The sequence below is a fragment of the Curcuma longa genome, chromosome 5, assembly GCF_044706935.1.
Source record: "Curcuma longa cultivar G26 ecotype Majalengka, Jawa Barat chromosome 5, ITB_CL_G26_1.1, whole genome shotgun sequence".
In the NCBI taxonomy this organism is placed as follows: Eukaryota; Viridiplantae; Streptophyta; class Magnoliopsida; order Zingiberales; family Zingiberaceae; genus Curcuma; species Curcuma longa.
The window spans coordinates 995,279-1,008,952 of NC_133865.1; the positions used below are offsets into that span (position 1 = coordinate 995,279).

A 13,674-nucleotide genomic window follows, 5' to 3' on the forward strand; every position below is an offset into this window, starting at 1 on the left:
TCACTACAAGAAAATTGCCATATACCCACGGTAAACTTTAGCTACGCATATACAAACTGTAGGTAAAGGTAACATATAGCCACAGATATATGACACCGTCACTATAAGTTATAGGGACAGATATCAAAACTGTAGCTATTGGATATCTATACCTACATTTATATTTTACTGTCACTATAAGTTTTAGCTACACAAATACAAACTGTAGGTGAAGGTAACATATAGCCACAGATATATGACACCATCACTATAAGTTATAGGGACAGATATCAATACTATGGCTATTGGATATCTATACCTACACTTATATGTTACTATCACTATATGTTTTAGCTATGTATATACAAACTGTAGGTAAAGGTAACATATAGCCACGGATATAAGACACCATCACTATAAGTTATAGGGACAGATATCAATACTGTGGCTATTGGATATCTATACCTACACTTATATTTTACTGTCACTATAAGTTTTAGCTATGTATATACAAACTGTAGGTAAAGGTAACATATAGCCACGGATATATGACACCGTCACTATAAGTTATAGGGACAGATATCAATACTGTGGCTATTGGATATCTATACCTACACTTATATTTTACTGTCACTATAAGTTTTTTTTATAAATCAATTTGGTCGTAAATGACTAAACATAACTATAAATAGGCTATAAATCAAAACCCTAGCTTGATAAAGTCAAAAATATCAAAAAAAAATAAAAAATAGAAAATTCCTATAAATAGTAAAAAATAAGTTCGGAGATGCAGACGGAGCACTTATAAACGATGTCGGATGGGGCCAAAAGTGAGTCAGTATTGGTTTTACTCGGTACCAAATAAAAGTCTCTGAAAGAGCTTCGAAACGCATCCAACCGTGTCTCGTTCTGAAATTTGATTTCCGAGTCAAAAATTATGATCCGTTGAAGTTCGATATTATCCCTTTTATTTCTTTTACTTTTATCAATTTATTTTGATCGTTAACATCACTATTAAAAATATGATTATCACAATATTTTTTTAATGATATTTAATTTAAAATATTATTATAAATAATGTTTAACGATATGTATTAAAAAAGAGTATATTTTTAATTAAAATATTATATTAAATTATTTATAATGATATATTTTTCTTATACCTATTCAAATTATTGTGATCGTTAATATCATTATTAAAAATATAATTATCACAATATTTTTTTACTAATATTTAACTTAAAATATTATTATAAATAATGTTTAACGATATGTATTAAAAAAATTATATTTTTAATTAAATATTATATGAAACTATTTATAATGAAAATTTTCTTATACCCTAACCTATTTACTGTGCCGTATCTCTAACCCTTCGCCGCTCCCCTTCACCGTAGCTGCTCCCCTTCGCAACCTTCGCAACCTTCGCGACGCCTATCCGCTCTATGGTTTACTGAGCCGTATCTCTAACCCTTCGCCGCTCCCCTTCACCGTAGCTGCTCCCCTTCGCAACCTTCGCAACCTTCGCGACGCCTATCCGCTCTATGGTTTACTGAGCCGTATCTCTAACCCTTCGCCGCTCCCCTTCACCGTATCTCTAACCCTTCGCCGCTCCCCTTCACCGTAGCCGCTCCCCTTCGCAACCTTCGCAACTTTCGCAACCTTCGCGACCAGGATAGCAATCGAGCTCTGTACAACTTCAACCAGGTAATCAAGTTAACTTTCTTCTTCTCTAGCTACGTTTTTTTGGTCAAATATTTCTTTTGTATCTCTGCTTCATCTTTTTGTTTCTCTCTCGGTTGTCTAATGATCGATATCAATTTACCTTTTTTTCCTGCAGATTATAGGAAAGTTGTCTGAACAAATCTATTTATTGTTATTATTATTATTATTTTTATTATTTGAACAAGTTTAATTGTGAACGACAAGTAGATATGATACATCCCTGTTTTATCCTTTTTCTGTTTGTGTTACTAATTTCATTTTTTCTAAGATCTCAGCTATTATATATGTGTTTTTTAGGAAGTTGAAGCAGAGATACAAGTTTAATTTTAGTTCCTGGTGACCAGAGTTTAATTTTTTACTGTTTCTACAGATTTGTTTTTTCTCATTACTATTTATTCATTTTCTTCTTTACATATCTTGAATTGTAGCACTTCGATGGATTCTAGAGATTGGATGAGCGATCCAACCAAAAAAACAGAAGAATACATTCGGGGGGTTAATGAGTTTCTTGAATTCGCATTTCAAAATTTAGAAGCTGATGGAAAAATCTTTTGTCCTTGCAAAAAGTGTGCCAACACTCACCTTCATAGTAGAACTAGTGTCTATTTGCATCTAACTGATCCACGCCGAGGGTTCCTTCGAGGGTATAGACAGTGGGTTTTCCATGGTGAAAGGCCTACTATACCTATAAATAGACCGTTTGAAGAGCCTAGAGAAATGGAGCATGACATGGAAGGATTACTTGAAGATGCTTTTGCAATGCATCCTATGGAAGAAGAAACCCACGACAATAATGAAGAAAGGAACCCGCAACAAGGAGAAAAAACTGACAAGTTTTATCAATTGCTTAAAGAGAATGAGCAAATGCTTTATCCAAATTGTAAGAAGTTTACCAAGTTATCTTTTATTGTGCATTTATACCACTTAAAGTGTCTTCATAGTTGGAGTGACAAATCATTCTCTATGTTATTGGAATTATTGAGAGATGCTTTACCCGAAGGAAATGTCTTGCCCGAGTCATACTATGAGACGAAGAAGATAATTTCAGGATTGGGTTTAGGATACGAGAAGATTCATGCTTGTCCTAATGACTGTGTATTATTTTGGGACAACTATAACAAAGATGAAGTATGTCCAAAGTGTGGTGAGTCAAGGTGGAAATCAAAAAATGAGGAAACGCAAGCGAATAATAAGCTGAAGAAAGTACCGGCAAAGATCCTTCGATGGTTTCCATTGAAGCCAAGACTGCAAAGGCTATTCAAATCCTCTAAAACTGCTGAGTTGATGAGATGGCATTCAGAGGGTAGAACAAAGGATGGTTCTCTTAGGCATCCGGCTGACTCTCTTTCTTGGATTGAATTTGATGCTCGGTATCCAACATTTTCATCTGATACTCGTAATGTTCGATTAGGCTTAGCTTCTGATGGGTTTAATCCTTTCAAAACTATGAGTATTACTCATAGCACTTGGCCTGTCATCCTAATTCCTTACAATCTTCCACCTTGGATGTGTATGAAACAATCTTTTTTCATGTTGTCATTAATCATTCCAGGTCCTAAATCTCCTGGAAATAATATTGATGTGTACCTACAACCATTGGTGAAAGAGTTGAAAGAGTTGTGGGATACTGGAATTGAAACCTTTGATGTCTCCAAGAAAGAGGTCTTCCAACTCCGTGCTGCAGTAATGTGGACTATTAATGACTTCCCAGCATATGCTAACCTATCTGGGTGGAGTACTAAAGGCCAATATGCTTGCCCATGTTGTGGTTTTCAAACAGCATCAAAGTGGTTGCACCATGGTAGAAAATATTGCTACATGTGTCATCGTCGGTGGTTGGCCTTTGATCACAAGTGGAGGCTTAACAAAAAAGACTTCGATGGAACACAGGAATTCAGAGATCAACCTACAATTCTTGATGGCAATTCAGTTTTGAGATATTTGGATGATTTAGAAGATGGTGAGGGAGATATGGGTGAGCCCCAACCTTTGAAAAAGAAGAGCATTTTTTTTACTTTGCCTTATTGGCAACATAATGTATTGCGTCATAACCTTGATGTGATGCATATTGAGAAAAATATCTGTGATAACATACTTGGTACATTGTTAAATCAAGCAGGAAAATCAAAGGATAATTATAAGGCACGGAAAGATCTTGTAGATTTTGGTATTCGAAGTGTGCTTCATCCTCAACCACATCCTAACAGTACTAGGGTGATTTTACCTAGGGCATGTTATCAGATGACTACAAAGGAAAAGGAAGCTTTCTTGAGTGTTCTAAAGAATGTAAAAGCTCCAGATGAATGCTCGTCAAACATTCCACGTTGTGTGCAAGTAAAGCAGCACAAGATATTTGGGTTAAAAAGTTATGACTGCCATGTGTTGATGCAAGAACTTCTTCCAATTGCATTAAGGGGTTCCTTACCAGATAAAGTCACATCAGTTTTAATTAATCTTTGCAATTTCTTTAGACAAATATGTTCAAAGGTGTTGAATGTGGATTCTCTTACGCTATTGGAGTATCAAGTTGTTGAGACACTTTGCCAGCTAGAAACAATTTTCCCTCCATCTTTTTTTACCATAATGGTGCATTTGATAATCCATTTGGCGCATGAAGCTAAGGTTGCAGGACCGGTGCAATATAGATGGATGTATCCTATTGAAAGGTATAGACTATTCCTTTTAACCAATAAGAATATATAGATTCAAAACCTAGTAATGAGTTATCTTATGTGTTGCCTTTCAGGTTTCTTCTAACATTGAAGTCATTTGTGCGTAATAGAGCACATCCTGAAGGATCTATTGCAGAAGGTTACTTGGCTAATGAGTGTTTGACATTTTGTTCACAATATTTATCTGGGGTAGAGACAAGGCTTACTAGACCTAGAAGAACTGATGATGAAATAGATTCAAGTTTAATAGATGATGGAACCTTTTTACATCCAATAGGGAGGCCACTAGGATTGAAAAGACAACAAAAGTTCAAAGTAGGGAAACGAAAGAGAGTGAGCAGAAGTAAGCTTGACAAGATGGAGTTGTCACAGGCTCATAGATATGTGCTTTTCAACCATGATGCGATAGCTTCATTTATAGAGTAAGTCATAAGTTTAATTTCATTTCTATAGTTTGAGATTTTTGTTAACCAAATAACTCTATTTTCATTGATTTTTAGAGAACACATTGCATTATTAAAGAGACAGTCTCGACGACGATTGTCTTCAGTTGAACTTGAGAAGCTTCATGTTAAAAAGTTCAATGATTGGTTTAAAGAGAGGGTAAGTAGAAAGAAATTAGTTTCTTTTTTTAATTCTTTTATTAGTTATGAATTACTTATGACTAAGTTATGTTCCTAACATATTTTAGATTCAACGATTGGATGAACAAAGCAGTGCACAAGTTACTGATGAGCTTAGGTGGTTAGCTCGTGGTCCATCAGATATGGCAAGGAGATTTTCTGGCTATGTCATCAATGGGTTTAGATTTCACACAAAGAAGAGAGAGAGATTGTTGAAAACGCAAAATAGTGGAGTAGTGGTGAAGACAAAGATCTCATCCAATGAAATTAACTACTATGGTCAATTAACTGATATCATTCAATTGGATTATTCTGGAAGATATAAAGTTGTTCTTTTCAAGTGTGATTGGGTAGATATCAATAGAGGTTGCAAGAAAGACAAATTTGGGAGGACTCTTGTAAATTTTAAGTTTTTAAAGCATACTGGAAAAGATATTTGTGATGACCCATATGTTTTTGCATCACAAGCTAGGAAGGTGTTTTATGTCTGGGATGAGAGAAACAAGGATTGGCCTGTGGTTGAGAATGTAAAAGTGCGAGATACATATGATATGGGTGATGAGGACCCCAATGATATTGAGCCAATGAGTGAGCAAATCACACATGATATAGATGAAGCAACTCAGAATGAGAATGATTGGCTTAGGAGAGAAGTTAATGATGATGATGAAGTGTTGGAAGTTGAGGCTAATGCTATTGCTATTCATGACGATAGCAATTCTGATGATGATGTTAATCAAGAGGATTAATCTGAAAAGTAGCATCAAGAATCAGTGCACAGTAGGTAATATCAATATCCAGATTATAATCACGGCAAGAATCAGTGCACAGTAAGTAGCATCTGAAAAGTAGCATCAAGAATCAGATTATACTCATTTCAATTACTCATTTCAATTACTTCTTCTAAACCACGGCAACTAGAGGCCCTAGAGTAAGTTATCATCTTCATTTACCGTATCATTTTTACAATCTTTATTTACTGTATCAATACAGTATAATCTGGACAATACAGTAGCGTCCAGATTATACTTACTGTTATATTCAGATGCCCATGCATCTTCATTTACCGTATATGACTTTGGTGTACAGTAAGTTATCATCTTCATTTATGCCTTTGCATTGAAAAATAAACTTAATATCTTCATCACAAATTTGTAGCATATTTTGCAATGAAAAATATTTTCGTGGCCAATTAGCGATAAATTTTGTGACGAAAAATTTTTTGTTACTAAATCTATATAACATAATAAATTCATCAGAAATTTCGTTGCGCAAAATATTTTTATCACAAAATTTATTGCCAATTTGCAATGAAAAAAATATGTCGCAAATTGACGACAAATTAAATATTCATCGTAACTTTGTGATGATTTTTTTCATCGCCAATTTGATGACGAATAGAGGTTTCGTCACCAATTTGATGACGAAAATTGTATTCGTCACCAAATGTTGGTAACGAAATCTCTATTCGTCACCAATCTAGCAACGAATTCATGTTTTGTCACCAAATTGGGGGTGAAACTTCAATCTCTTGGCACTCAGAGAGGCTCCAGACACCTAGATAAGGATAAGGTATTAACGAGTCAAAGTTGATCTGACAATCTTCACATCAGTATCTAGGCACTCGGAAGGGATATAGGCGCCCAGAAGATGCCAAGTTAGCGTCAAAAATGATTTTACATGATAACATGGAGGCGACGAGAAGAACTTCCAAGCATCCGGATCAGTCTTTATAATCAGCAGCAAGGGAAAACCCTAAAATCAACTTCATATGCATCTACGATGACCTCCTATGTGTAAACAGCCAATCTAGAACGTCATCGTAACGCCGAGCTGCACTAACTTCTGCACTACAACTCTATTCCTGTAGTCGGTAAATTTACATTTTTGATTATGTAGTTAATCTCTTAGGACAGTTGATTTATCGTTCCTAACCCATTATTGTCTGGCAAAAAACTCCTTCCCATAAGAGGAGAGTTTTATAGTGAATTGCCTATCGAAATGATCACATATCATAGCCCTTGGAGTTGTGGCCTATGACTGTGAACCACGTAAACAAAAGAGTCATTTTTTCTTACTTTCCACTGTACTTTCTATTTTCATATATTTTTGTACTTTAATATATGCACAAATTTATTAACGAGTAAAAAAGCGATAAAATGTTATTCACCCTCCTCTAGCACTCTAACTCAATCATACAAGAAATAATATCAGAAGCTAGTTATAAATAATATGACGATGATACTTACTAATCGATGCCACAATTGAAACTTCCAAGCATCCGGATCAGTCTTTATAATCAGCAGCAAGGGAAAACCCTAAAATCAACTTCATATGCATCTACGATGACCTCCTATGTGTAAACAGCCAATCTAGAACGTCATCGTAACGCCGAGCTGCACTAACTTCTGCACTACAACTCTATTCCTGTAGTCGGTAAATTTACATTTTTGATTATGTAGTTAATCTCTTAGGACAGTTGATTTATCGTTCCTAACCCATTATTGTCTGGCAAAAAACTCCTTCCCATAAGAGGAGAGTTTTATAGTGAATTGCCTATCGAAATGATCACATATCATAGCCCTTGGAGTTGTGGCCTATGACTGTGAACCACGTAAACAAAAGAGTCATTTTTTCTTACTTTCCACTGTACTTTCTATTTTCATATATTTTTGTACTTTAATATATGCACAAATTTATTAACGAGTAAAAAAGCGATAAAATGTTATTCACCCTCCTCTAGCACTCTAACTCAATCATACAAGAAATAATATCAGAAGCTAGTTATAAATAATATGACGATGATACTTACTAATCGATGCCACAATTGAAATTTTTGGACTCCGCTCTTTCTAAAGATATAAAATTTTTGATTTTTTAAATAGATAAGATTCGTCAATCAATTTTGTCCAAAAGTGAATGATGGATCTAGAGAGTTCGGAATGACATGGAACTATGTCCTATGTGCTCGAACAGTGCTCTTAAATGTATCCATACTTCCAAATACCAATTTGATATACCGTATTCAGAGTAGTAATTTTTTGATCATAGAAGAATTTTTAATCAATTGCTACATTATAACAATTGATTTAAATTACTATTTATGATCCAAAAATATACCAAATGATTGCTACACTGTAACAATCTATTCGACAAGCGAATATGAACAAGCGGAGGGGCAAAATGGATATTAGGTATGCGATTTGATAATTTTAAAACTTACCTATGTGATTTGGGTATTTCGGAACTTTGAAATATGGTTCAGTAAATTATTGAATATTTTGCCTATCTATTTGGCTTACCTAGCCAACATAGACTGCTTGGGGCGGTCAATCAAACCGAATGGGTTGTACTCGAATTGTTTGACTCAACTAGATCAACTAGCACACTTGTTCCATTTGACTAGTTCGACCATCAAGCTCAACTAGCTCACCCTAATCACCTAGCTAAACCAGTTTGACCCACCTAAACATCTTACCTTCATTACTGTAAGGTTTGATGCTTATGAGTTTGACTGTTATGAGAATGATTATGTTTGTTGGGTTGCGAACGGTATCCTTTAATCAAGGATCATAAATTATTATTATTATTTTATATTTAAATATTTTAATTTTTATAATTTAATTAATCATGAAGATGACTAATTTAATTAAATAGAAATTTTCCACCGTCCCACCTACTACTAAAATAAATCAAAAAGCATAAATATATCCTAGGAATAATCTAACATCACAAAATTTTCAAATTCTTCGTGCATAATGCATGTATTATGAATGAAATTTAAATGTTGTCTACGCATCCCGTCCCATCCTTTATCATCCCATAGCCCTAGGGGCATAAACTAATATTATTTTGATCTTAGACGTGGGTGTTAATTTTGTCACGACCCGGAAGATAGCCGTCTGAAAAATTTCGACAGCACCTTCCCAGTATCGATGATAATTCCCTGAATACAAATAAATATACACGGTCACATGTGGCCGGAATAAGGACTACACGTCCTTTAGACACAATTAGACATATCACAGGCAACATATAATAATCTAAGGCCTACACGGCCATAGCAACTAACAACTAACACATGCAGGCTATATGAATTTACCTCGAGAAAACTCAATCATACACATGAAATCCCGTACGGAAGGAGATCCACGCAGCGGAAAATACCGTAAATCCCAACCAAAATCAACAAGCATCAGTGTATCAAATCTATCTACAACAATTTCGAATGTAACAAATTCTAATACACCCATATCGAACTACTATATAAAATGAATACATTACACCCACTAGACTGCTGATGTGAGATAGAAGCATCCGGCAGATCCCTGGCATCATCTGTAAGCTCCTACCTAGTACCTGGGAAAACAGAAAAATCCCAGGGTCCAAAGGTGGTGAGTACAAAACTCAGTGGGTAATATAGAACAAATCGTGCATGACGAAGTAGGTAAAGATAAGAACGATACATACCACAATTCAGCAAGATATTAAATATAACTCTGCAGTTAGTAAGTAAATAAAATAGTCTCAAGTAATGAATCATACGAATGACATGTCAAACCAAATGCAACAATCAAGAATCAAACAGATAAGCAATCAAATGCAGGATCAGTATGGTCCAATACATATCTCTAACATGCATATGATGTGCGAATGCATGATGCAACTGCCCCACACGCTACAGCACTCGTGCAAGCATCTGAGACTGGGTATGGCCGGCATCGAGGGATCAGTACTCCGCGCCCTACAACAAAGTAGTCCGGTGATCCAAATCGAGGGATCAGTGCTCCGCGTCCGGTGATCCCATATCCTATGGCCGATATCTGTCCTCTAATACTCTCCGAGTACCACCCCTAACCGGTGTCGGGATCAGATCATCGACTCGGCTGCGTACACTGCCATACAGCCATCGACTGCGTACACTGCCATACAGTCGCCATCAATATGATGGAAGTAGGGTCATAACCACCTATATCAATATACTACTACAGGCCAACTATAGACACGATAGACCCACATCATTGGGATTTACAATCGTTATCTCGCGTCATGATGAGATGTTCATTTCATAGTCATTTACACCTACCAGGCTAATCAATAAGCATGAGTATATAGGTCCTAGTAATCTAAGCTATCATAAGAAGAGAACTATACCAGTAATAATCACGATATCGGATCAAGGATAGAAACGAATCTAAGAACAATAACCAAGGTCAACGAATATAGGATCAAGCATGAGATAACCATGAGTACAACTAAAGTATCCAGATAGTAAGGAACAGGAGCACGATAAGGCATATAATCAACAATAATAGAAAGTAACATGCACTGGGAAAGAAATGAACCTGTGTTGACCAAACACAGGGATTACCCACCTGATTGACGAATCGTCGTACTAAGAACCCTCAGATACAGCCGGATTAACAAGTTAAGGTTCTGCAAAAATAAAACATCTTCTAAATATAATATTTTATAAATTTTCCATCATAGAAAAGTCTAGTCGATTTTAAGGTTAATCTAACCCGATTAAATTTTAATTAATCCAAGTTAGTCTAAACCGGATCAACTATGATCATCGTAAGCCAACCCAACCGATCCAAGGATTTAACACTACTTACCCAATTAAATTAATCGAATTAACTTATGTAATTAATCCCTCTTTAATCACATCTTAATCCCCTATTAATTAATTAACCAAACTAATTAATAGGTAAATCCGTAAATTAATTACTTAACTACATTAATTAAACCAATTAATGAACTAAATTAAACAGTGAATAAAGCTATACTTATTACTACATCAATTAACAAATCTAAATCAAACTGACCGACTCAGTTATCTAATTAAATTTAGTTAGTTATTAGCAACCTTAATCTAGTTCAATTAATATAATCATGTCAATTTAATGCCAAAATCAACAACCTAATCCAATTGAATTTCAGTCTTAGGGCATAACTAGTGTATTCTTTCGTATCTGCATGTATAATTCAGTTTCTGATGTCAACACTAAAAAGGTATTGAGTTGCACTTGCCAATAAAAGATAGGTAATACACATTCCACCTAGCAATTTCTAAAGGTTTTATCTCTTAGGAAAATCATGGCAATCGGCCATGAGGGGAGGATTTGAAGGGAAAGGAGAATAAAATGAGGCTATAATTCCTAATCAAAATCGAACCTAAATCCTAAAACTTCCGTAATCACATCAAACCAAGCTTGCATCCCAAACATGACCTAACCGAATGCTTACCTCAAATCAAAATCCGAAGCCCTAAATCAAGCTAGCTCTGGTCCCAATTTCCCCTCGCACGGCTGAATACAGAGGATAGTGGCGCATCCGTGAGGAAGGAGAAGAAGAGCGAAGGGAGGCGACGGCGAACCCTAATTCTCCGGCGGACAGCTTGAGGGAGAAGAGCGGTGGCGCTGGTCGGCGGCGTTGCTTCTGGCAGGGGACGGTGGTGGTGGCGGAGGCGATCACGGCAAGGCGCGGTGCAGGCAGAGACGGCGATCGCAGCAAGGCGATCGTGCGGCGTCTCCCCTTCGGTAGGATGCAGCAGGTGGCAGCCGGGCGTCGGGCAGAGGACGGCGGAGGGTTGCGGCTAGGGTTCCTGCGGCGCGGCTTCGGTGAAGGAGGCAGCGGCAGCCAGGAGCGGCGTCGGGTTCGTGAGGGAATAAGAGGGATACGACGCGGTTTTAATAGGGAATGCACAGTAACCTCCCGATTAAATGTAAACCGCCCGATTAAATCTAAATCACTGCCGTTAATTAAGTTTTTATCGGCTAAACCCAATTAAAATCTAGGGTTTATTAAATCAATTGAACCGGTTACTGTAATGAACCAGGTTCAACTTTGGTTCGCTTGGTTCACCAACCAAACGACCTCTGATTTGATCCAAATAAGTTTTGTTGGATTCATCCTTCCAAGACGAATCTTTCCGTCTAGTGTATTTTATTAAAACCTCTTTCGGTACGAACCAAACCAACTTGGTTCAGTTTGGTTCAATCTCGGTTCATTTGGTTCACTAACCAAACGACCTCTGGTTCGAGCCGATCTAGTTTCGGTTGATCCGTCTCTGTAAGACGGATCTCCTCATCGCGTTTGTTTTGACAGAGCTCTTTTCCATTATGAATCCACTTAACCCAAACCCATTAAAGCTTACCCTTTTTATTGTGTAATCCAAACTCAAAAATTTGCTAGGATATTACATTTTATCATGATTTCTTCTGGTCAGGATGATCCATTTGCGATTCTGTGTATCCAGAGTTGCAACTGTAAGCAGTTACTGCAACTGCTCACCACGCGCCGCTCACCACACATCCCACGAAGCGCACGTTGTGCACTTCGTGGAGAACGCATCCTCTCCCTATTAAAGGGAGAGGAAAGATCTGTTGCGTTGTGACGAAGAGTGGTGAAAGGTGTGGAGAGCAAACCTGTGCTCTAGAGTGGTAAGGTGTGCGTCCAAGCTGAAGAAAAGAGAGGATTGCTGCTGAAGAAAAGGAAGAACACCATCCGAGGATCTGGTTTGTGAACTTTGAGAAGCTGTTCGTTCGTAATTGCTTCTTCGACACGAGCAAACCCTTTCGGAAATCACGCTACAACAGGTATGAATAGATGACAATGGTATCAGAGCATGTTTTTAGTTTACCTGTTGGTTTTCTTCCCACGGTGGAAGAAATTGTGTTTAGCATGATCTGCTCTGCAATTTCTTTTCTTTTCTCTTCTGTTTACCCATCACTGCTCGGTGGCCAGTGATGCTGGCCACAACAACAGCAGCAAACACAGGCGTGACTTCCAGTCACGCCTGACGCCGGCGAAGTGTCCGGCCGGTAAGGCCGGCGCAGTCCGTGACGTCAGCGCCGTCATGGTTGCCGATGGGCAGCAAGAAAATGAGGCTGTGATTAGGGCACAATGAAATCATGGATTTCACTTTTTCCCCATTTTGACCGAATGAAATCACAGATTTCATTAAAATCCCAAATTGGGTCAGGTCAATGGTAATGGGCTGAACACATAGGATGGCCCAAAATTATTTATTTTGATTACCATGCATGATTATATTTTATTTTATACATCATGAACAGTATGATTAAGATCAATATATTGAATGTGAATCGGCATACTGTTCATTTTTTTTCTCGTTCGAAAAAAAAATGTAATTTACATTCTGTTCATATTTTTTTTGTACTGTTCGTATTAAAAAAAAAGGAACAGTAATTTATCTCATGCATAAGATGATGGTACTGTTTATAAAGAAATATTATTTTATAATTATATTATTTAGGATGATCAATAAATAAATAAGAAAAATCATTATACAAATGACATGTTACGTAATAATTGAAACAGAATATGTATTTGTTACGTACTGTTCATATTTTTTTTTCATGATCAATTTATATATTATCCATCCAAATAATATAGTTACTGTTCATTTTTATATATACTGTTCATATTTTTTTTATATGGTTCATAAAAAGAAATGAAAACCGGTTGCTATATGTGAACAGTAGATGTACCGTATGTGAACAGTAGCGTTCATATTTGAACGAAAACAGAATTGATTTTTTTTAAGTGTAGATAAAAGTCCAATTAGATTAGTTCTAATGAAAAGGACTAAACTTGCACTTGAGACTTAGGATATTGTTCCTACCTCGGAGCTGGTTGAATCACACTTA

The 13,674-nt window shown here is 36.5% G+C and overlaps 1 protein-coding gene and 1 long non-coding RNA gene across 2 annotated transcripts; one reads left to right on the forward strand and one right to left on the reverse strand.

The window, feature by feature from the left end:
• Positions 1-2,910: 2,910 nt before the first annotated feature.
• Positions 2,911-5,748, forward strand: LOC141829114 (uncharacterized). The gene is made up of 4 exons (XM_074716529.1): positions 2,911-4,370; positions 4,451-4,798; positions 4,877-4,979; positions 5,068-5,748. Exons 1-4 carry the CDS (start codon positions 2,989-2,991, stop codon positions 5,746-5,748), a joined length of 2,514 nt encoding a protein of 837 aa, XP_074572630.1. The 5' UTR covers positions 2,911-2,988.
• Positions 5,749-9,193: 3,445 nt separating this feature from the next.
• Positions 9,194-11,535, reverse strand: LOC141828841 (uncharacterized). Its single transcript, XR_012601842.1, has 3 exons — positions 11,249-11,535; positions 10,375-10,435; positions 9,194-9,358 (listed from the first exon to the last, which is right to left on the reverse strand). It is a non-coding gene; the product is annotated as an uncharacterized LOC141828841 (long non-coding RNA).
• Positions 11,536-13,674: the final 2,139 nt, after the last annotated feature.

What these genes read in the sequence shown, in the direction of transcription:
- LOC141829114 (XM_074716529.1), top strand. Translation starts at nt 2,989, where the DNA reads ATGAGATGGCATTCAGAGGGTAGAACAAAGGATGGTTCTCTTAGGCAT. An exon ending in TGGATGTATCCTATTGAAAG is followed by an intron (nt 4,371 to 4,450) that starts GTATAGACTATT and finishes GTTGCCTTTCAG; the next exon opens with GTTTCTTCTAACATTGAAGT. An exon ending in ATGATTGGTTTAAAGAGAGG is followed by an intron (nt 4,980 to 5,067) that starts GTAAGTAGAAAG and finishes AACATATTTTAG; the next exon opens with ATTCAACGATTGGATGAACA.